Source organism: Apiospora phragmitis (assembly GCF_038363925.1).
Source record: "Apiospora phragmitis strain CBS 135458 chromosome Unknown utg000016l:1.0-887042.0:1.0-888152.0, whole genome shotgun sequence".
Classification (NCBI taxonomy): domain Eukaryota; kingdom Fungi; phylum Ascomycota; class Sordariomycetes; order Amphisphaeriales; family Apiosporaceae; genus Apiospora; species Apiospora phragmitis.
This window is the reverse complement of record NW_027117416.1, coordinates 454,104-478,352: the sequence shown is the minus strand read 5'-3', so window position 1 is coordinate 478,352 and position 24,249 is coordinate 454,104. Positions and strand designations below refer to the sequence as shown.

General features: G+C 49.1%; 5 protein-coding genes across 5 annotated transcripts; all 5 read left to right on the top strand.

Moving 5' to 3' along the window:
* Positions 1 to 5,447: 5,447 nt before the first annotated feature.
* PG994_015303 (uncharacterized protein) lies at positions 5,448 to 5,935 on the top strand (the record flags this gene model as incomplete). The annotated part of the gene is made up of 2 exons (XM_066866710.1): positions 5,448 to 5,504; positions 5,711 to 5,935. The coding sequence occupies 2 exons, from the start codon at positions 5,448 to 5,450 to the stop codon at positions 5,933 to 5,935; spliced, it is 282 nt and encodes a 93-aa protein (XP_066707624.1).
* A 1,653-nt stretch (positions 5,936 to 7,588) lies between these two features.
* On the top strand, positions 7,589 to 9,223 carry PG994_015302 (uncharacterized protein; the record flags this gene model as incomplete). The annotated part of the gene is made up of 6 exons (XM_066866709.1): positions 7,589 to 7,605; positions 7,670 to 8,197; positions 8,258 to 8,336; positions 8,393 to 8,465; positions 8,535 to 8,970; positions 9,049 to 9,223. The coding sequence occupies 6 exons, from the start codon at positions 7,589 to 7,591 to the stop codon at positions 9,221 to 9,223; spliced, it is 1,308 nt and encodes a 435-aa protein (XP_066707623.1).
* An 8,911-nt stretch (positions 9,224 to 18,134) lies between these two features.
* PG994_015301 (Ankyrin repeat protein) lies at positions 18,135 to 19,120 on the top strand (the record flags this gene model as incomplete). Its single annotated transcript, XM_066866708.1, has 3 exons — positions 18,135 to 18,422; positions 18,484 to 18,848; positions 19,103 to 19,120. The coding sequence occupies exons 1-3, from the start codon at positions 18,284 to 18,286 to the stop codon at positions 19,118 to 19,120; spliced, it is 522 nt and encodes a 173-aa protein (XP_066707622.1). The 5' UTR covers positions 18,135 to 18,283.
* A 1,153-nt stretch (positions 19,121 to 20,273) lies between these two features.
* On the top strand, positions 20,274 to 21,217 carry PG994_015300 (endo-beta-1-4-glucanase D; the record flags this gene model as incomplete). Its single annotated transcript, XM_066866707.1, is given in 5 exon segments — positions 20,274 to 20,373; positions 20,525 to 20,592; positions 20,612 to 20,947; positions 20,997 to 21,080; positions 21,131 to 21,217. 5 exon segments carry the CDS (start codon positions 20,274 to 20,276, stop codon positions 21,215 to 21,217), a joined length of 675 nt encoding a protein of 224 aa, XP_066707621.1.
* A 764-nt stretch (positions 21,218 to 21,981) lies between these two features.
* On the top strand, positions 21,982 to 23,579 carry PG994_015299 (uncharacterized protein; the record flags this gene model as incomplete). The annotated part of the gene is made up of 2 exons (XM_066866706.1): positions 21,982 to 22,356; positions 23,136 to 23,579. The coding sequence occupies 2 exons, from the start codon at positions 21,982 to 21,984 to the stop codon at positions 23,577 to 23,579; spliced, it is 819 nt and encodes a 272-aa protein (XP_066707620.1).
* Between the last annotated feature and the right edge of the window lie 670 nt (positions 23,580 to 24,249).

Below are 24,249 nucleotides of genomic sequence, written 5' to 3'. Positions count from 1 at the left end.
GTAGTTGGTGTTGGTGCTGAAAGTGGTGATGATATCTTCCTCTTGTTTTCATCTTCTTCTTCAGAATTAATGTACTGTTGGATGTCTTCGATAGAGTATCTGGGTAATGTGGGTTCAAGAATTTGCAGGATGAAATTGGGTTGTGGAAATTGGGGCGGGGGCCCCTGAACCAGAACCCCCCATGCCATATATGCATATACGAAAACCACGTTCTGCTGTGTTGGGTAGTCCTCGTCAGCGTTTTCCCCAGCCCTTGGTCAACTCCGAACCAAGTCATGTATTCATGCCTGAAGGTGCATATGATGTGATAAAAATAATGATAAGGGTGAGCGACTAAACGATGAGCAAGTATACGAAAATAATTTTGTAGGTCAATTCCCTAAATACAATTCAGTAGACCATGGGCGTGGGAGTACTCTTTAACCTCCGCACAGCCTCGCTCAACATACTTTGTTGTGATTCTTTCGCTTCCACGCAACAATTCTACCTTCTCTCCTGATCAGGGAGATGAGCGTAACGAAAGATCGACGGCTTACGTTGCTCAGGTGGACTAGACACAACCGTAAGGCAATGGTACGTGTGCTCCGGCATAATCAACTTTGTGATTGACTAAGAATTCGAATGGTTCAGGCAGACGCCATTTTCGGCACCCAGAACAACGCTTTCTCTCTTTGACCTTTATGCAGTGCAGTCACTTCACCTATCTACATTATATATGGCCTGTGTTATTTTTACAATTATCTAGTACAAATGGCTAGATAATTGTAACAATTTCTGCAACTTGTATTGTAGCTAGCTCCTAAGATGCACGCGTCGACCACCATAGGCGTCCATTATGACATTGAACTATTGTTGGCGGAGAGGGTCTGCGAACTGGGTCCAAGGACGAAGCCACTCGGGGTAGTACTAGCCGTCGACTTTTGTGAACCCTGTGGGAGATACAGACTTTTCGGCAATAGTCCTTAGTCAAGGAGACGCCGTTATAAATAGCATCTCTGCGGAGAGCGAGTAGATGGATCATTGACATGCCGGCAGCGTACTGTGCGACATCCAAAAACGCCCGATTGCCAATGATGTAAGCAGTGTCGCCTTTTGCTAGCTTTTAATTGGGCGGATCTGCCAATGGGGCGTGAGACTGCACTTATTCGTCGATCTTGGGATAGTCATGGTTCTCATCACTGTTGAGATAAGCCTTGGACTTCAACACGAAGGACATCGGTACTAAAAACAGCGCCACTACCGTCTAGCCCCACTACCTCTTTAGCTTATTCGATCGCTTCGCCGATGTCCAGTTCGTCAGTCACATATATGAACGACTCAAGGCTTTGCTTCTCATTCGGAGGTCCGTCAAGACCAGGGTGAGTACTAACGTGGACACAGACAGAGGCTGTGGCAACGCGGGCGCAAAGAGGGTTCGGAACCAGAAAAAGAGAAAAGTCAGTAACAGGCAGGCTACAATCATGAAGAGGTATAGCGGTCAAGAGGGATGGTGACGGTCAATAACAATGATCCATGTTGCTGGCACAGGTTGTACTTCTCCAATCAGGTACGGAGGCTATCCATGTAGGATCAAGCATGACTGGTAAGGAGCCAGCTTGTGTGATCCATCCTTACCTGAGTGACTCGTCGCTTTCCTTCGTCTCAACAATCACTGTTGTCCTGAGAGACGGTACGTACTGATGCAGTGGCATGTAACCTTGAAAATTATATTCACTCATCCATAGGTGAATACATAAGGCAGGTTTGTTCCCCCAGTAAGACGTCTCATTTGAACGTACTGCAAGTTTCGAGGCTTCCACCTACTCGTATACACCGGCCAGTCTTCAACTAAATTTGACTAAATCAAAACCTTCTGGCACCATGGCTAATCACCTCTGGAAATGCTGCAATGTAAGTCGCTCTAAGGCAGGAAGAGAGCAACTCTGACACACTAGGCCAGTGCAACGAAAAAACAACTACTCGACCATGGTCTGCGAACATGATAATTGCAAGGATCCAAAGAGGGAAGATGGCAAACATTATCGGTGCAAGAACTGCAGTCCACCAGATCATAGGGTGCTTGCGTAAAATCTGTCATAGCAGTAGGGGAAGTTGTTGTCATATCGAACCATAACAGAAGGCAAACATCAGTGGGAGAAACGAGAGTAGAACGACACAGATACTAGGGCCCTGGTATGGTCCGACCATAAAGGTACATGCATATACCTTGTATTGGAAGGTACTTGGACTTCGGCTAACTAGACAAGTAGGATGCCCTTGTTGTGGCTCTAATTACCGCGTTACATAGGATGCGTGTCAAGCTATCCATTCCAGTCTCAACCATTAGAGCCGAGCGAATTACTCAAGGGCATAACTTGGAAATCCGACAGTTGTTATAGTTGTGCGCTACCACGAGTGACTTGAAAAGTATTTCAGTTTGTGCTATGGCATAATCAAGGGTGCTACATGGTCTCTTAAATGATCGAGAACGTTATTCCAAGGTTATATGACGATCACTGGATAAAGACTTCAACTGGAGCGGACGGAAAGCTCGTAAAGAGTCAGGACAGGGTGGAAGGGAGGGGGGTTAAGGGGGTGGCTGCCCTCATCAGCCACAGCGCAAAGTGGCTGTGCCAGGTGAGGGCGGACTTCTACACGCAGAAACAGCAAGTCGGGATACTAAGTACATGGCTATTTTCTTATCCAAACTTAAATCGCTGTTTAAGTGCTTCATGCCAACATCGGGTATTGGTCCTCATCCTGCTACGACCAATTGGGAACCCAGAGTCCATGCTTAGGTCACCTCTTCTTCGCCCTTCGATTCTTTTTTGCCACGTGTTTCGATTTCGATTTCGTAAAGAAATGTGTTCTCGGGAAGTTGAGTTTGAACAATACGTTTAGCACCAGACATCGGAAGAAGGTGGCTAGAAAGAGGACAGGAGGTTGGGCAAATTGGTTTAAGTGGGTGAAGGGGTAGATCAGATTATATGATGATGTTAATTGGAAGAATCTAACCTCAGGACGCGTCTAGGCGATCAGCGATTGAGCCGAAAACCGTAATAATGACGTATATTTAGTGGAGGTTGCAAGGGAAGTCGTGATCGATGACCAGTCGTCGATGCCGCTGGGCTGGTGATTCTACTTAATTGGAATGACAAAGCGTTTTACATGGGTGTGGCGCATGAGTTAATATTCTTGGCTTGGCACGCTTCTTATTTGGTCGGTTGGGAGCTTTTCACAGGGGGTGGCAAGAAACGTATTCGTTGTAACCCCTATTTATTTGCCTAGTACTATTCGTAAACTTGTTATATACGTTTGCGAATGGTGCCTTCCTTTCACAAGTAGACCACACGAGACTACTTTTAAATCACTATTCAAGTGCCTATTTAACCCTCATTTCGACGCATTTCAGTCCGAGTGACACTCATATACAAACTGGCACTCGCAATGCGCAAGTCGGTATACGAAACCACCAGTGAAGATATGCCAAGTGTATTTCTGATGTACTTGGACCATACCGTACATTCCAGTTAACTTCCCGTTATGATGATCACACACCCCGCCCTAGTTGCGTTATCTGCATCATTTCGCATGTGCGATAATGCAGAAACATATATTAGACCAATAGCTTACCCATAACGCGCGGATGGACGCTCGTGTATTGTTCGCCTCATAATGGATCCTTGTCCGCCTGGTTCTTTTAACCTCGAGTACTGGCTTCGAGACCCGAACCCACCCATAACCGATCAAGTTCATGCCCCCATGAGTGGTGTAAGCCCTTGTACTGTCGACTCGAGACAGAGGAACAAAGCTAGGTTGAAGAGGAAATCAGGAGGTCGGAATAGCGCTTGCAATTTAAGTAGCCAGCGTAACACCAGGACCTCGCTTATAGAAAGGGATCTAACAGTTGACAATACTTCCTTTAGACCTGTAAGCGAGGGTTCCACCACATTCAGTCTCGTACTGCTGGAAATTAGCCAAGCATCACAGCCAAGTATTGTATATCGGGCGTGATCAAGGCAGGCTTATCAACCCACCCATGACAGCCGTCTTCAATACAACCCTTTACGAATAAGGACAGACCGACCTCCTACGAGTTTCACGTCACTGTTCAATCCCCTTGCAATCGCTGCCACTCACCGCGGTCATCTCCTTGAACCAATCGCTTTTCAAGTTGCCTTAGCGAAGTTGCCTTTGGAACCTGCCTGTTGCCATCAGATTCCCATTATTGTAGTATTCTTATCCGATGCATATGAACGTGCGGAAGATTTTTGCTGAAGAATGTGTGATAGGTCCGTCTAGACGACTGCGTCACAAGTCGTCGGTTTGGCCATATGAAATTACTGTATAGAACGACGGGCTGCCTGCGATGATATTGGGTATCTCCTCTCTACCCGAAATTAGGCACAAGTTACCTGAGCTACAGCAAAGCTCAATACTTCAAACCCTGGAAAATGCACTGCATTAGTGTTCCACGAATAAAGCATCCTATTTTACGGTCTGTTCTTCTGTATAGCTGGGAGGAACACATGCCGATTGGTCAATATGTAGCAACTTCCAACCACAAAACCTGTGGCTTCGAGTATTCCGATTCTATCCATATCGATCTAATTAAAATGGTATAAGCGAAGTCTGACAACACCCCACTTGACTCGATTGAGTGTCGTAGCCCAATCAGGCGCTCCTCGCTCAGATGGCATCGTTAGTTTAAGGTTACTTTTTAATTAGCCAGGGGATGCCAGGGGATGCCAAAGAGAGAAAGATAGCAATCTTAAGACAGAAATGGGAAAAGGGAAATGAGTTCAGGTTCCAATTGAGTAAATGACAGTCTGTGAGTATGGCTGAATTGAAGAGGGATGGCCTTTAGCTAGGCCAGTTATTAGGAGCCCTCTGGAGATGCGGGTAGTGTGCTCTTTAGGCCGCTGAGGAACTTCCCACTGAATACTGCATGCCTAGAAACACGACAGTGAAAATTCTTAGAGGAGTCATCTGCTCGTAATACTATTCTTGCGCCCGCCGTTCGGTTAGATTTTGTAGGGGGTATGCCTGATTATCCACCGCGCAGACGGGGCTCCCGGCCTGCTTCCTTCTTTCCTGTATCATATACATGCACTGCCCTGGCCTAAACGAGAGACGCGACTTACCTCTGTCCCCCGGAGCTTACCGGTGGGATGGAATTAAAGCTCCTAGTCATCTGACCTTGAGGTCTAGCATGAAGTCTCAACGACATATATGTGGTACGGAAGAAGGAGAAACAGTATACGATTGGTCCAAGCAAGAACGAGAGACACGAGTATTGGTAATTACGAGCCTTGGCAGATATCACATCAAGGTAGTGAATGTTCCAAGTGTTCATTTCAACCTCGCCGGCTCTTCATGCTAACTATATAATTATTAAAGCCTCTACTCAACCAGCTCCCCTCCCGTTCCTTCCCAAAGCACAGTCTCTCGTCAACGTCAGAGTCAAAATGTCTCGAACTCACCACCACAGCAGCAGTGGCAGCAAGAAGTCCAGGCCAACCCACGTACGTGACAAATCATTCATGGTTCTCGCTGCTTCTCGTCTCCGCCCTTTCCATATAATGACAGCGTGGACGAATCACAACCTGCATGCGATCTCCCTCTTTCAACCCACTCTACAAGCCCCACGGCATGCAAAGTGCTGTTTCCCTGCGTAACAGCTCCATTCATCGACTAACATCTACTCCTTGACTTTTCCCAAATGCCAAAGTCCTTGATGCAGCAACACATAGAGTCCCTCGAGACGCACCGCGTCAACACGCTGACGGAGCTATGCCGGATCGAGCGGGTGGCGGCCGCGTGCGAGAACGAGGAGGACTCACGCGCCTTCCAGGCCTTCAAATCTACCAGACTCCAGATGGCCCATATGCTGCGGGGCCTGCGACTTTCTCGCTATATATGCTCTAGCATTAGTCACTGTGCTTCCGTCAGCTAACGTAGTTGAAGCAATTTGGTAAGCAACTTACATTGGTTGTCCATCTTGTCCTTCCGGCTTCTCGTGCTTTTGATGCCTCTGGAATAGAGAAACAGGCACATAATGATGGGCGTAATTGTTACAAAGGCTTCGGCTTCGGTGTAGGAAGTCTTCCTATTTCAGGCGCTCTCAGCGGAGCCTGGATGACCGGCGTGTCGAGCCTTTCGCAGATGACGGACTCCATGCTTCGTTGTATTTTAGGACTTCGTACATCGTAATCATCTGAAAGTGCTATGTTGTGGCCATTAATAGCAGGGCAGTCCCACCCATTTTGACTTTCAGAAAGAAAGTTCATTGTCGGAGGGTGTGAGACCTTTGTATGACTAAATCGATGTGACTCGGTCTTTGAATCTCTCCTTAAAACATCGTTCCCGTTCTTCTCTGATCCGTAAGGGGAGTATGGGGTCTCTTTAATTGGTCATCGGCCGACCTGGAAAACCGCCGAGGTACTCGTTGACCCCAAGGAAATTTTACTGTGGTCCTCAGAAGCTACTCTATAGTAGGTTTGTTGTGTATAACCCTGTGAGACCGGATTGGATGCATTATGAATGCTCCATGGTTGCGAGGTAGATGATGCTAGGTATTTTCAGCTAAGCATTATCTCCTTGCAGTCGATTCAGGAGACCTTGAGGCTTTTACTTAATAAACATTCCGCACCCGTGCGAGATAGTATATATTCATTGTACGTCGATCATCCAGGTTTTGGGGGCTTATCCCGATGGTAAAGACCACTTCCTCGAATTTGATAGATGAAGGAAGGAAAATGCATGAAGGAAAGAAAAGAAGGGAGGGTGTTCATCAAGGCGTATCATACATCCCTTACCTCTGTATTGAGGCGAAAAGACAGGGAATTAAGCATTGTAACGGCTCAAGAGAGCCCAAAATCAAGAAAAGGTGATGTTAGCCGACGTAATGGCAAATTGTTGGCATGAACACCACTCAAGCAGATAAAGCATGTCTATATTGGGCGATCATCTCTTTCACATCTCATTACTCGACCACGCACGATGCAAAGTACGCCATTTTCACTGTCACCACCGATATTTGAATCAGCCTGACCCATACCTGGGCAACGAGCGGGAGTGACGGTTTGCCTGGAGACGAATCAAGAGCAACCAATTCAGGGCCGGTGGCAAAGTCCACGATACCCCTGAACTGCGTCGGGTTCCAGTACGCAAGAGCGCTGAAGATGTCGCAGTACCGCCCGAGGCCAGGCCCCATTCACCCCTGAGTCAGCCTGGCAGTAGACCCCGTTATTCTTTGTAACCAGTCGGAAGTCCCGCAGTCAAAAATTTGCAACCAACACCAGCAGGAAAGTTGGGTTACATTTCATGCATGAAACTACCATGAGCAGGCTGTAGCCAATGAGCCTTTGTAAGTACCCGTACGTACTCAATCGTACGCAGAGATACATGAGACGTTCACAGCTGCGTCGTACGATCTACATGCAGGGACACCCTTTGATCGTTGGAAATTAGACGGAAAAGTTTTACGCTCTGCTGAATTTAAGTATGACATTGAACCACGGTGTCTTTCGCAGTCACAATTGATACTACATCGTCTTTCTGTCACGACCATTGCTCCTTGGCAAGTGTCTTAAGTGCTCACACAGCGATGGAGAAAACTAAGGTGTATGTGGAGATACGAAGTTCACGTCGCTCGTCGGACTTAATTCACTGATATATAGATATTTAGTCCACTCGGAATCGACCTCGGTGGCACCAGCGTACGAGCTGTGTTCGAAAGACATTGCGTCGGAGATAACAGTAACCCAATTTCGTTGCGATTTCTCCCTGGCGAGATTCCCGCCGACATCTATCCCTACGATGAAGACGGCCCAGTGTACCTGAATGGGGCAAACGATCACGCACGAAGATCAGTGCCCGCCAAATATGCCTTCTACGCCATCGTCGGCACGTCGGATGAATTATTGGAGCAATATCCCCTAGCCAAGGAGCTCATAGCCCACAGCAGGGAGGATACAGCCTTCAAGCAGCGCCTGAGAAAAGGCTTGGTGGACCTCTTCAAGTGGATCGCGTGCCTCTGCCGTGTTATCTGCGAACAACACGACTACGAGATTGACGTTATTGGCCTCTCGGTGCCATCGCAGTGTACGGAGGACTTCAAGGTCCTGTACAAATCAATCATAGTCGAGACGTTCGGCGATCCAATTTGCGTCGACTTCGTTTGTGAAATTGAAGCTCTGGGTCACTACCTTCACAGGTGAGTATTGAGTTACTTTATTATTGACTATATGTTCCTAGGGTCTGACATTTTAAATAGAAATCACAAGAAGAAGCTCCTTCAACCCTTAGACAAATTGGACGTCGTCCTTTTTATTGATTTCGGAGGCTATGACACAGTAGGATGCCTTTTTAAACCTCAAGCGGAAAGGGATACTACTAATAAGAGGATTAGAACACCTGCATCTTCAAAACTCTCTACGATGAGAAGGATAACCCTAGATTTCATCTGATTTCCGGCGCCAAAGGTACCGAATCGTTTTCTTCTTTCCGTGTCTGTTAATGCATCAAAACGCCTGGCTTAACGTTGCTCTTAGGAGCCAGTGGTGGTAGCGCACAATGGGAGTGCAACATGGCGCAAATGGCAGTGGGAAAGGACGAACGGCGTCTGCTTCCCAAGCTCACGAACGCCATCCACGACGATTTGAATATCATGAAATGCTCCATGGAACCCTACTGTAATAACCATGAATACAAATTCGAGGGCCTGAATGACGAAGGCACGGTACGATCTGTCCACATCGAAGCACAGGCCATCAAAGATTCTTTCGACGCCGCGATGGAGGGGCCCCTCAAGCTCGCGCGCGAGAGGATCGAGGAGCTTGGGACGATCGATGGCCACAGCAATCACCGAGTGGTTGTTTCCGGCGGGACGTCCCATCATAAGGACCTGAAGGACAAGGTGCGGCAGGTGTGCGTGGAAAACGGCATCAAGCATGTGCTCTTTACGGATGTGTGGGATATCCGGTATGGGTAAGTCAAAATATCAACTTTCTTCCACCACTCCTTTACTATAAAGAAATACTGACTCCATCGAACTTTTATGGATAGCCCCATGAAGGTTGCGCATGGCGTAGTGCATGTGCTGCTTCGAATTGGTGATGAGAAAAGGACGGGTACTGCGACCAAGGCCGACGACCCAGACAGACATCTCTCCAATCTCCGTCGGTCCGCAAGAATCCTTCAACGAGAACCGAAAACTGGGACATACTACGGCGCACGGTAGTGCATACATTGTCTGCACTTGGCAAGGCTTGTCGACAACTCTGCGACAATGGAGTGAACTTTGCCGTCAATATGACGGGTTAACTTCGAGTTAATTATCTTGTAGGATGCGTAGGGTAAGAGGGTCGTTTATCTTCTCTCGTAACTTTGATAAAACGTTATTAGACACCGCATTGTCCTATGAGACACCTCTACGCATTGAACATCTTGTTTTTGTTCTCAAGTTTCCTTTTAAATTTGCATATTTTATTTTGTAATTGGTCCTAGAGTAGCACCCCAGTGTAATTCTTCTATTAGAATTCCAGCTATATTATAACATTAAAAGTTTCGCAGCTGGGCCGATTGGCGAAGGTCGGCACCGGGTTCAAAAAAGCAAAAATGGAAACGGCATTGATACAATGCAGATCTACGTTAAATATACCTCCTCCTAGCTGCCCACGAGTTTAACAATTGATATGATTAAGTACCATGTTAACATGCAACCCTAAGCAATGCGATACTCAACTAGATCCCAGCGATCATTGCCCAGTTGCCCACAGGATAAGCTGGCACTCTGCGATAAGTTGAGACCTAGGATAACGGGTATATATCAATATAATAAACTCATCGTCCTCATAAATCTTGACGGACTTGTATGTATGTGCATGAGCTGTCTTGCTGATCCTGGAGCGTTTCTTTGGTGCTCTAGAGTGTTGCAATTAGTGAACCAGGGCCACGCATATACGAGGAGGAATCCATGAGGGTATTTGAGCATAAGACAAGGCGTTAGCTAGCATGAAGTGGATTCCTTTGACGTATTATGTACTGGAAATTTTAGGTGATTCTGCTCGGACCCAGCGCCAGGGAGGTACAGGCACCAGGCGGGAATTCTCTGCAGACGCCCGGAGAAATTAACCCGTGACCCGGTAAGATCTCACTACTCCAGAGTCGCCCACGGCTCTTACTACGTGATCGCTGGTCAGCACCTCGCTTAGCGTGAAGTGCTTGACGAAGATAAGAGTAATTATCAGCGACAGGACGGCGAGGGCGAGATAGACCTGAAACACGCCGCTGAACCCGACGACGTACGCGTCGGTGCCACGGCGGCGAAAGTTGTCTGTGAGATCCAATTGGGCCAGCTTGACGAGAAGTCGCATCGTGGTCGAAGGGCTGGCTTTGAGGATTAGGACCGGCGTTTGGAAAAGGCGCGATCACCTTCGTCCATAGGGATGGCCTGGATGTAGGGAAATAGGCTGAGCCGTCCCTGCTGAACAGGAGTCCAGCACAAGGCACACATTGTCGAGCATTGTCGGGGCAATTGTGATGAGGCTGAGCCAGCCACGGGATCTGCACGTCCTGCCAATCGAGTCGTCTTTCCTGTGTCTGGCGTTGGCGTATGGCGATGTAATTGGTAGATGCACAGGGAGATTTGCCTGTTGTAATGTCCAGTGAACAGTCGCAATGCAGCAGCCTTCTCCGGCAGGTATTGGGGGGTTGTCGTCCCGTGGCGGGGCTTTTAGGCGGTAGGTGGCCTAAGCGTGCCTCTGTTCTTGTCTTGAAACACCCAGAACAAAGACGTCTGCCGTCAACTCATTCGCCATCATCTACCAACAAGGTGTCGACAATGGCTCCAAACCTGGCAGAGGCTACGCACGAACGTGTCCAAGGCATGATGGAGAGTGATCAATTTACTGATAAACAGATAGCAGCAGCCGTTGGTTGCAGCACCCGTTCCATTCGTACGATCCGAGCGAATTTACGATGCTTTGGCACCACCAGAGCGCCTCGAAACGCCGTCGGACGACCTCGAACCATCACGCTGCCGATGCTTGACGCTCTATGCGATCGTTTGACCGAGAGGCCCGAGATGTATCAGGACGAGATGGTCGAATTTCTCGCAGCCGAGTTCGACGTCGAGGTGACAAAAATGAGCGTGAGCAGAGCCCTCGTGTCTATCGGATGGTCCAAGAAAACTACCCGACGCGTTGCCGAAGAACGAAATGCCGAGTTACGAGACTTTTATAACTACGCTCTATCCGAGTTCCGCTCTTACCACCTAGTGTATATTGACGAATCCGGTTGTGACAAGCGTGCGGGCTTTCGACGAACCGGGTGGTCGCCTCAAGGCGTAGCCCCTGTACAAACCGCACAGTTCCACCGTGGTCGTAGATACCAGATCCTGCCGGCCTATACACAAGACGGCATTATGCTTTCGCGTATCTTCCAGGGGTTTACGGATAGTGAGGCGTTCGAAGACTTTATTCAAGAGCTTCTACCTTTATGCGGGAGATGGCCGGAGCCGAAGTCCGTTCTTATTATGGATAACGCACCATTTCACCAGCCCGACAGAATCCAACAGCTATGTGATGATGCCGGAGTCAAGCTCCTGTTCCTGCCGCCGTACTCACCCGACTTGAATCCGATTGAAGAGTTCTTTGCCGAGCTCAAGGCCTTTATTAAACGACACGGCCACCTGTACAATACGCAGCAGGATTTTGCTGTCTTTCTTGAATGGTGTGTAGACGTCGTAGGATCAAGATGGTCAAGTGCGGAGGGACATTTTCGGCACGCAGGACTGTCTATTGAAGAAGCATAGAAGCTTAGAATTGGAATTATAATAGACGGAAATGGAAACAACCCTTTGACTCATCGCTCATCATTCGTTACTCATCATGTGACAGACTAGCCCAGCTTTTAACATCGCGAACGAAGCGTCTGGCGATACCAAGCTTCACACCCTTGTCTAGCAGGAACTGGTAATCCTGATCCTCGTGCAACTGCTCAAGGTCGAAACCTTCAGCTAGAGTTAAATCTCGAGCTTTCCGGAACTCGAACTTCAGTACTATATCGTCCACTTTCGTGCACTGCCATTCACAGTATCTCTTAACCGCTCGATCTCTTGAACCGCAGATAGTAATAGGGCTAGAACAGGCAACTGGATGCTCCTCTGAGGCGTGTTTATTCGACTGGCCAGGCAAGACATTGGTAATCTGGATAGACGGAATATTTCGGGGAGAGGTATCGCGCTTGCGCTTCTGCTTGCGCTCTGTATCCTGCTGTTCTTCGGCATAGAGCTGGGTACGAAGGAAATCAGGCACATCGTCGTGACAATTAATGGGGTGACCTTCTTCGATATGCCGAATCAAGCTTCGGAAGTGATGGGTACGTAGCCTGTAGTGTTTACTGTTCGCGCTATCACGCCAACAATATGGTCCGAGATGGCAGGGAGGTCCCGGGCATCGCATACGTTCGTAGAGCTCGTTCCAGGTGGACTGCTGGCCCGTCGTTGCTTCAGCGTGTAGCTGCGTTGATCGTCTGGCAAGCATTGTTTGGGTGGCAGATAATCTCCCCCGAATAGTGGCCCCCGTTGATGCGTCGCCGGGTCTGTCGGTATCTACATAGGTGAAGGCGATCGCGAGTCGTAGTGGCTTCCCTTCTCGAAAAAGAGGCGCCCATGTTCGAAGCTGCTTCTCGATAAGCCTCCAGTCAATATCAAACCCGCTGAAATATTTAACGAGATCGCGTGCGGAGCGATCTCGCACAGAGACTGTGATAGTGGTATCATCGATTTGCACCAAGTCCTTAGCTCTTCGGAGCTTCGTCTTGACCAATCTCTCCAGCTTTGGTTGCAAGAACTTGAGCCAGTAGGCGCCCGGTGCCAGCACAAGGTCGGGCTCTGTGTCCTTCAGAAGGACTCTGTTGTTATACATCACCTTGAACTCAATCGAGTAGTGGATGCAGCGAGGTGGCTCATCATCGTAGGCTTCGTCCTCTTTCCAGTCAGCAAGCTGCAGCAAGGGAAGCGTTGCTCGCTCGATGCTCAACTGCCTGCGATCAGCGCACTGAAGCGATTCTTCTGACGCGAAACCCTCAGAAGGCGCAAGCGACGCTCGCCAGCTCTGCTGAGTATTGACTAAAGCCTGAGGAGATAGACTAGGAAAGCCAAAAGCAGCACCTCCATCGTCATCGAACGAATCATATTGATACGAATCAAACTCATCCATTTTCGCGGCTTTGCACGAGGCAAGACAGCGCCAGTCTTGACGACGAAGACGGTGGCGAAACAGATTTGGCGGGGCAGAGAGATCCATTGTTAGACTCGAACGAAATGAGTCATAGATGGTCCCAGAAGAAGCGAACCGCCATATATGGCGGAAATCAGGAACTGCATCCAGTATTGGATGTGGATTGTATTGTTGGTTTGGTTTTCAGTGAACAAAAGAGCCAGAGACGATGCTGGACGCTAAACTATATTCAGTCTGAGGCCCTTGTGCTACGCTGCCATTTGGCAGGCAGCTGACAGCGCTTGTCTCCATTATTCGGCCGTCGCATCGTGAGGGGAGTCTCTAATCACGAAGAGCTTCTCTCTTGTATAAGACCGTAAAGCAGAAGAGGTGTTGCACATGTAGTCCAATGGTTTTGGAGGACTTCTTAAGATATATAATAGGATCGATGGCACGCTGGGACCTTGTTCAATACTGAAGCCCGGTAACAGTATTGTAATCGCTGATGACGGTTCTGTCCATCGCCCATTGTTTATTCTGTAGTCGAATATGGATTGCTTGAAGTGGGGTACAGAATTGGATGACCGACATAGTACTTCGTGATGTACTTGCCGAGGCGTCAGTCACTACATTAAGAAACAGTCAGCATATTAAAGCTCCGCACTGTGTGCCTTCCTAAAGCGGCAAGTGGTCTAAGCGGAGAACTCGTTTGGTTGTCGTCGAAGAGGAAGCCGATTTCGTTACCTGCTGTATATCGGAAGCGCAAATGGCACTAGTCATATCATGGGTTGGAAAGTCAAAGCCATATTTGGAGTGCGAAAGGGGGGAGTGCGAGAGAGACCGATTGCTAGAACGACAATACTATAGCTTTCGCTATTGGCCGGCTTCGGTTCCTGCTCCCGCAGGCAGATTTAGCAAATAATCCCGTGTTTCATACACCAATAGTGAAGTGCAATGTAGCTTGATCATGAATAACCTCGGCAGCAAAAGCCCTTTATTTGAACTCTCTATGGATCTAGATGCAATCTTGAAGCCCTCTACCTACCTATCACGTTCGTCTTGTTGGCTAGTCTAGGACACAACAAGACAAAGGTCACAAAATAGTGAGAACAAAGGTGTTCTAGTTCAAGATAAGAACGAATTGTTCGCCGCCAATAATATGTTCTTTTTGCCTTCCCTCTATCACTAGCATGGCTCCTACACATGGCAAACAACTTGTTCAAGGGCGCATGGAAAAGCTCTCAGGGAACAATCCGGGCCCTGATGTGCCGCCACCGCGTAAAAAAAGGGACAGAAGCAACGAGAACATCACGAAAAACTGGAAAACATGGGTGAAAAGCAGTCGACGGCTTCAGCGTCAACATGGAGCAGAAATTTATATCTATATCACAGTGCCCCGCAGGCGCAAACAGTATCTCTTCGTATCTCAGAGGGGTATGTCACCGTTAACATTAAGCGACGTTGTAAGAAGCACCCTCCCCCCGACTCACATGGCCACCGAATATGTTGACTCCCACCACTAAATAAATAACTTAGGAAAAGCAGTATCCACCACCTACTGTAGTTGTTGGGAGTGAGGTGGACGGGCCGGACTAAGGCAAAGACGCAGCACTAGAAACTGTTGATCGCGTGTTTTAGTCTAAGAAGGCAGGAGTTCAAGGTATGTACCCAGTGGGGCAGCCCGAACCAAACATGTTATGGGACAGCGAACGCAGGTGGAAACGATTTGGGTCCCTGGGTGGACAAGGTACGACGGCGTCGTATATAATTCAATGGATATTTTATAGCCTGCCATGGCTACTGTCACCGTCCAATCCTAAACTTGACCACAAGCCTGGCAGTATATGATCCTTATAGCTCCAACCAGGAGGATGGTCGAATTTCAAGCCATCCAAATCGAACTCTGCGGGGAAAGTCTCCCACGTTATTGATTCGAACTTGGTTTTCGGCATCAAGTATAACATTTGAGCTAATGTATAACGCTTGAGCGTTTGAAGTAGGCGCTCGAGTGGCTCCTGTCGCGAACATGTGTAGCGGTATTTCAGAACTTGTGAGGTGAGGGGCCTCACACTGATAGAATACTTCAAACTCTCCCCAGCTGATACCATGTCGTCTCAAGCGAGGCCGTCGGCTGTTGGATTCCAAAACTTGAATATTCAAGAACCGCAGTTGGTATTCCTGGCTGGGTCACGCGTAGCGTGTCCAGGTCCATTTTCCAGGTTCTGGAGTCTCCAATTCGTCGATGAGTCCGGCTTAGTTCCTGGTGCGGGCTTGCAGTCACCCCTAAACACCAGCCAAATTCACCACACCTTGCAATTTCGGCTCGGACATCCTTGTCCGCCCCTTTCAAAGGAAGCACCTCGTGGTCGAGAAAGGTCGTCTTGGGGAACACCGAGTAAGCTTTGTTCCAGGCGATGAAGTTCATCGCTTGCGTGGTCGGCGTGCGACTGAGAATAGCTTGGATGGGTATGAGTCGTGTTTTCCTCAATATGATGAACAACTCGCCACGCCGGAACCGTGTAACCGACCCTAACCGGACTCGCTCTTCCCCAGCCAGTTCGTATCCTTGTGTTCCAAGGTACGCCTGGACCGGATCCGCCTTAGTAGCCTTTGCCATAATTGCCAATGTTTTCGACGTCGTCCGAGAGAAGAACTCGGTAGCAAAGTCGCCATAGATCAAGGCCTCGCTTGCACCGAGGATACTGCGGAAGGCCTGAGGGTCGTGAACGAAGGGCATCAGTTTAGTGTTGATGTTCCATACACAGGATTGCACTTGGGATCGCAGTCCCCTGCTAGTTTGGCATAAAGATATGAGTGACTTGGTGTCAAGTGCACCCATTAGGCTCTTGAAAATGGGGTAATAATTGGAGAGAATTACTATGAGGGATAGACATGGTTGGCGTGGTAGACGCCATCTAGCGGGACCACGCTGAACAGTGACCGTCATTGGAAGATGATGTAGATGACTGGGAGCGTACGGAGTGCCTAGGGTCTTTTTTTTATGTTGTATACGAGATAGAGTTATGTAGCATCTAGCGGAGAAGTCCAGTCATTTATATACCTGAGCTCGTGTCTGGCTTACGGTAGGCGTCATTGGCACTTTTGTCATCGAGGCCTACTCTCTCGCCACTGTGTACAATTACCCCTATCCGAGCTACACTAGGCATTCAACTCCAGCCCAACGACGTCACCTATGATTATGCCGTAATCAATCACCATATAGCCTTCCGCAGCTAAACAGGCTCTCGCGATACATGGCTGCCAGGACCGCATTTCTCCACGCAGATCAGGCAGTCTGGTGGGCGTTTGCGTGCATAAATTTAGTCCCATCATTGTCCAATGAGTCTAGCAGTGATGTTGCCTTCCCTCTTCCACCTCCAGCACCTCTCTTGACTGCTACACCTCTGCGAAGACCATGCCTGTCTCCTTCGTACCGAATACACTCCAACCTCACCAGTGCTTCGCGCGCAGCCAAACGAACAGCACCCTGCAAGCAAGCAGAAGACCTCGACTTGTGGAAGAAGGGATGCTGCGAAGCGTCAGCCGGTCTTGTTCGTATGGCATGCTGTGATCTCTTACAATCATGGGCGGCAACTGTCCTGCGTATAGTATGTCCAGGAAATCCGCAGCGTCGTAGGACCAGTAAAACCCCTTGCGAACTAAACCCGCCATGATCTGTTCCACATACGAGACCATAAACCGATGCATTTCTCCTCGGCGACTGAGGTCTGTCGATAGTCTTCCACTCAGGTCGAGGGCTATTGTTCCATCATTAGATCAACTCATTGATGTGTTTATACTGGTATGTTACTTATTTTCACCGTCCCATTAGACGCAACACGTACATCCGCTGCGCGGGCGTCCGTAGGCAGGGACAAAAGGTACCTGATGGCAGATACGATCTATTGCCGCCAGTCAGTATCTAGAAATCTCGCTCAACCCCAGCACACATACCTGCATCATAACAGTCGCAACCTCTACCTCGGATTGCAGTGGCGCGATGGCAAAGAGGTCCAAGTCCAAGTGTTCATGGACCACTGATGTGGTACGACCGCTGCAGTAAATCCCTAGGAGTTGTGCAATACTAGGATGGCTGATCTCGGAGAGTACCCCCAACTCCGAGACCGTGAATTGGGGGGCCTGTCGGACTTGGACGACGTGCCCGCTACCCGACCGGTGCATTCCAAGCCAACCACTGCCGTTGGTGCCTAGGTGGCGATAGTGGGTATGCGCAGTTTGGCCGATATAGAGCGGGGGCCTTGCCCGGACCGTCACGAGGTTGCGATCACGGCAGAAGTCTGGCATGCGCTTGAGAGACATGATTGCCGACAGGCACCATTTCTTTGGGCTTTACACTATGGAGCTTATATACATTGCTCAGATGGGTGCTGGGACTAAGTGCCATTTGGATACAGCTGGCGCCGCAACTGTCGCCTGAGGTAAGGGCAGTGGTGTTTTGAAACAAAATAGCACAATACGGTACTCCAGCCTGTCAAGAAGCTAACGGATTTCCCGGTTAGGAAGTGCTTCTTCGTAGCGCAGTCAGACGCATCTTGCTCCCAGCTCTGCATTCGGATTAGGAGCCTGTACTGTATGTACGCTTCCTGGCGTACATGAATGTAAAATGCATAAGCTGCGGGTAGAGCAGATATGTACCTCAGGATAGACAGAGGTGCTGATGGCGCCGCAGCTCAGCATGATGAAGCCAGCGAACAGCAGCAAACTCGGAAGGAACAGGCGCCGGAATTTTACGTGGCAATTCACTCGTTCCGCCTTAGGTTACTTCAGGCGACGCACCACACCATAGAAGCTATGAGCGTTTGTAGTCTCTAATATTACAGAATACCCTAAAATACTTCCCTTCCATTCCTCGCATCTTCTTTCGTAAAATGCTTCTCTTGCGTTCGTCCTGGTAGGCTGCCGTCATCTGCACAGAGCGGCCATTGCGTCAGTAATGATAGGCTAGGCATTCCACGAACCACATCCCCACTGATACACGCCTCTGCTTTTGGTATCATAACCGGCATACCTCATCTCAGACCTCATCTCAATCACAATACCCAGAATATGGGACTGTCATGGCACCCAGCCAGTATTCAGCTCGACGCAGCAGCATTGCTTTCTCGCCCTCAGCCAGACCAGAAGAGGATTGGACCAAGATTTCAGACCTTGCCGAGCGCAGACGGGTACAAAATCGTATTGCTCAGCGCAATTACAGTACGTAACGTCGATCATATGTATGAGTGCCCCCATCGGACGAGCCTGATAACTTCTACAGGAAAGAAGCTCAAGAGACGATTGGAAGACCTTGAGAAGGGATCCGATACTAATAGCACCCCTGTGGGTGCCGAGAATCAGGCACAGGCGCCCAGAAAGGAGACCAAGAGACAGAGTATGAAATCAGATTCCAATGTAGCGTCTTCCAAGGCACCCCAGCCTGCATCGCAGTGTATACCACCTATATATGTCGATCATGAGCGGCTGTTTCCACCTTCACATGATAATCTTAAGAGATCACACACACCGCCGTGTACGGCCTACCCTAACCTTCATCCTCTCCCGGACGAGATGATGTTGTCGTCTCACGGCACAGACGTACCCTACGCCCACCCCACCACCGCCGAGGCCTACATGACCACAACGGTGCCGTTCACACTTCCGTCCATTACGCACTTCATCGATGCTATCAATGGGGAGAGCTACCCCGGAGAGGAGTCTGGTAGACTTGCAGAGAAGGGAGGAGAGGTATCTCCCAACAAGAATAGAGTGGAATGGGATGTTTGGTGGGACGAAGCATGTTTCATATAGTACCGACGTAAATTGCTTAGGGAAATCCAGCTTCCTAGTTTACATCTCCACGGCATTCAACAACCTTACAACCAATGTGAACGACATAGATCGACAAGGGCCCTTAAATGGACCCAGCCTTAACTTGTACAAAGGCGGCTCTTCGGACGATGGCTGTACTCCAGAGTTTGGCCTTGCAAAAGTAGGAAGTGCGCTCAGAGCTTGAGGGACAACATATTCTGTACCCGCTCATTGTTTGAAAGACTAGATGCCCATCGAAGCCCGTATGGCAGCTACACCGCCCATGATATCTATCATTCCCATCGTATCCCCAAGTACCTGCTCTATGGTTAGGGAGCTCTGAGAATGGACCAGATGAGGTGGATGGCCGAAACATACCAAGCCTGCACAAAGGACGATACCTAGACAAATTGCCATCACTTGGCAAGTACCAGCGAGGTGGATGTACCCGGCCGCATCCAGTTGAAGAGACCAGTTCCAGGCCAAGAAGATGATTCGAATAGAAGATGCAGTCCAAATCACTGTAAGCAATTTCACGATACGTGAGATACGCTCTTTAGCTCGTCCGGTTAACCGTGACTCGAGGCTCAGGAATGGAACCATCCCCCAGATCACGGTGGTAAAGTAAACTGTGATAAAAGCAAGGTGTGCAAAGGCTTCGTCCACATGACGGTAGGCGTCGTTTGTCTCAAAAACTGGCCGAAGTCTGTTCTGTGTAAACCATGCAAAGTAAGCGGTTGTCCCCGGGATGGCCAACAGGATGGCAAGAAGCATAATCATCTCAGTAAGGCAGCCTAGGAAATACAGGAAATATGAGGCCTGAAAAAGGAATTGACAGACGAGCGCCATCTGGACGTTATACGCGGAGGCCGACGATAGCTGAAAAGACTGGTTGCATAGCTTTGCGTACTGGATGCGGAAACCCGGGGGAAACGCTTCAGCTATGTTTTAGAGCTCGATTACTGGTTAGTACAGCCACAGAATGCTGAGTTTTGTGTACATCCTGGTTTTACGAGAGCTAGGTCAGCAGAAAGGGTCCCGACTAGGAACTGGATCGGGTTCTGTATTGGGCTGTTATTCCTCTCAGCATATGGACTGGCCCAGGCACGCTTCCGCCCCAAATCAGGAACTGGCCCCAGCTTCGCTACTGACCCAGATAGGATTGCTAAGGCAGTCGGTCGCTGTCTTCTACAGTTGGATCTGCGCTCAAAACATTGCCATACTAGCTTATGTACATATTAGACATACTGCCTGTACACTATGGGGAAGCCCAAAGACTACCGTGGATTCAACGAGGAAGAGAGCAGAATGAAGCACGTTATTCTGATTGCGCATTTGCTTGGCCTGGTACACACCCACTGTAAGTAATCGAGAGCACGGCTGCCAGGCGATGGATGACTGACATGGATGGAAGACATATTCCCTAACCTGATACATGATGGCGAAGTGACGGAAGACTGGGCGTGAGTCCCTTTGCTATGCGTGCCCTGCCACCAAAGACTCATTTGTAGACAGCTATGTCCGTCAAACCTCGAACTACGAGAGCCAAAGCCCGGTCATGAATGCCTCAGCAGCACAGGTCCGATGCAATGAACTAGGGGAGTTCCCCTTATAGCGCCGGAATTCGCCAGGTCATAGCTGGGGAGACAGTGGGGTTTCGGGTCAGACCAAGCATTCAACACCCCGGCCCAGTGGCATTCTACATGGCCAAAGCTCCCGAAGCGCATACGGCAAAGACGTTTGACGGCGACGGAGATGTCTGGTTCAAGATTGCTCAGGAACAGCCAGGCTTTGGCCCCTCACAGCTGACGTGGCCGTCGGAGGGACGAACCGAACTGTCTGTCCGAATCCCCCGGTGTATCGTTGCTGGTGAATACTTGCTTCGAGTGGAGCACCTCGGTCTACATGGCGCCTATAATATTGGCGGCGCACAAGTAAGGTCTTTGTCTCTATTTTGCGGTGGCCTTTGCTTACACAGTGCAGTTCTTCCAGGCATGTGCCCAACTTTCCGTGTCTGGGACGGGCACGAGGGAGTTCACTGGAGTCCATCTTCCTGGTGCCTATTCAGTAAGCAGAAGAAAACCTGTAGTATATCATGATATCTAACGTACTTGCAGGAGAATGACCCTGGTATCCATGTGAACTTGTGGTGGCCGGTACCTACAAACTACACGAATCCAGGCCCTCTACCCATACAATGTTGATAGGGTCTCCAGCAAGAAAGATTCCACGCAATTTCTCGCAAGGCGGGGGAATCACGCTTTTCTTTTCGCATACCGGTCATCATTAGTGAGAGTTTGGCGTTAAACTCGAATGGAAGGCGTAGAAGGAAGCTTTGTGTAGTGCTTTGTGGGTTTACGCTGTCTTGTTAGCATAACAATTACAGGGGTGTTAGGGGTCCAAACTGAGTGCTACACTCTAACGTCTATTATCTTTATTTACAAGAAGAATCTCTAAAGAGAGAAAGATCTCCCTTGACTATCGTGAGAATGTCTACCTACTTATATACGTGTTTTGTTCCAGCACGTAGGATATCCGACAACAAATCGGTCCAATGGATAATCACTACCAGGTTGTGTAGTTTACCCACCGGCCCCCTTTTCTGCCGTAACCGAAACTCAGCTTCAGATAGCGATTCAACTGAGTCACAGAAAAACTACCCCAGAAAACTTCGTACAGGCCGACAACAATAAATAAATACAGCGTATATAGCCGACCCGCCCGTTTATTTGATGGGCATTTAAGGTCTTGTCTCCTCGTACCCTACCGACTGTCCTATCTCTCAGGGAAAGATCTGCTTTATACGACCATCCTCGCAGATTGCTGGGGTCCGTTATTATCGGCGAGTTTCGCGGTCCTTCCGAACAAAGATGTAATAAAGAACGAAGAAACACAGTTGTATGATGAGTAGAATTGCGAATGCCTCACAGTTCCTCGCAAGGTAATCCTCCCCGCTACCAGCAAGCCGATGCCACCAATCCCAGCAGTACTTTGCCGTGAAGCCGGCCAAGATGACGATGGAGACGGTATAGACAGCCTCTATAAGCAAGCATACAACGACAATATAGGCAAGGGTACCGCTACTTCTTTCCGTGTGGACATAGAGCACGCCGTAGGATGCCAAAACCTGCAAGCCAGAAAGAATTGCGCCCATACAGCAGAGTGTCACCACGAGCCTGGTATGCCCGGCATCAGTGGGCATGTTGTGACTCTCGAAGAAAGAGCGAAGGGGTACGTTCGTGAACCATGCAAAGTACGAATATGCGGCGATGTTGATACCCCCTATGATGAAGATCAGGGAAAATGCCGTCGAAACTATGAGGACGTGCAAAGTACCCATTGCGTGAGTAGCTTAGCTAGAAGGAAGATGGAAAGTGGCAAGGAGAGTGAGAGGTCGTCCAAGTATCCGCACAGTTAGGTCAGGCGTGTACAATATTGATAGCGGATGCAAGATGCCAGTATAGCTCGCATTCCTACTACCTTGAAATAGGAGGCTTTATCAACTCAAGCCTAAATGCGCACATAGCGTGCCAAATTTAGCCCAATCAAGAGTAATTAAATGGAGCCGTTCTGTAACGGAATTAGGGTGTGTCAGAAACGATTCGAGCGCAAGCTGGAAGAAGGTATGCGCCTTGAATTGTGTCGCGTCAGAAGGTTATCAGGGCCTGATCCCACGACCGCGACGGAAGAGCCGTACTAAGCTAGTTCTGGAGTTTTCAATGAGCTGAGCAAGGGCTAGGCCGATGAATAAACTGTCCATATCTGCCTATCTGCGCCATATCAGATGTCATTTTGTTGTCATTACATGGATATTATATCTTATTGCCCGCCATGCAGTGCGTCATCAATCCTTAGTCCATTGAGTGTGGTACACCCAGATCACATAAGCAATCGCCTGTAGATATCTACATCTCAGCTACCCCCTCCACACCTACTCTATGAAAATATATTAACTCACCGTAACGCACAAGTCCCACATGGGCTGGATGCAATCCTCCATGGCACGCCGTTCACCGAACTTGCCAATGTCCACACCCACGGGAAGACATAACCCGTTATGCTCCCAAGATACTAGCTCAACTATATCAATGACACGGGAAACCCAACTTCCGGCTTCCCGAGGAATGGAAGGCGCAGGAAATCCTGGACGAGGAAGTCGTCGGCGAGAAGACGTACTATTTGATCAGCTGGAAACCCACTCTTGTGCCTGAAACGGAAGTAAGCACAACGCTGCTTCAAACGTGGAGGGACAAGATGGACAATTTGGTCGCTCCGAACCGTGATTCTGTCTTGGAAAGCCATGTGGTGCTGCAACGTTGTGATCAGTGGCTGGGTACTATCATCGGAGAAGAGGTTTTGGACGGTGCGACTCACTATAGGGTCCAGTGGGAGCCGACCTTCGAGCCTGATAGCAATCTGGTGGACATGGCGGAGCTACTCAAGGAGTGGAAGCTGAAGCTCCGAACGCGGAGTGGACGATTATACATGGAAAGGAGAAGGGTGGGGGATCGCAGGAAGTCCGGTCGGGGCCGAAGCCCAGAGCGACGGGATAGCACCGTGGAGTAGACGAAACTCATACAAGCCGTCAATTACGATAGCCACCAGTCCCAGACCCATAGCGACTTGTCCATGTTGATATAAGACTTGGCGTGAGGTTTCCCTTCTTCATATTCCACGATCTGTCTTGGGTTAATTGGCGGTTCGGTCTTTTGTCCCAGTCGGCAGAGGGATGACAACAGCGCTACGGTCTGCGTCTTCACTCACGAACAATGTATATCCAGCCTCTTGCGGCGCGACAGATGGGAAGTAGGATGTGTTTGCGGACCGCAACGAAGGCTCAATAACAACATGCGTGCTGGGCAGTGACACAGCCACTTTTGTCACTGTGGCTAGTGTGCTTAGCCATCCCCTTAGACTCGGTGTAAATGCCTGAATGAATTAGCTGCCGGTTCATTCTTCACTCAACCTGGATACTGCTGAGAATGAATGTTGCATTCTTTTTCGAGTTCATGCCTCGTGAATTATTGTGCTTATGAAGCTTTCTCGGCTTTTACATAATGAACTGCTGTCCAATCTACCAGCTCTAGGTTGCGGACAGTAGGACAGGGTGAGATGTACAGTCAATGAAGGCTTGATGGTTCAGCTAAAGACCCCTCATTGCAGTCAACTCAAGAGCTTACGGATCGCTTTGATTGACCCTGGCGAAGACTAATCCGATCAGTGTGGGTTTGGTTAC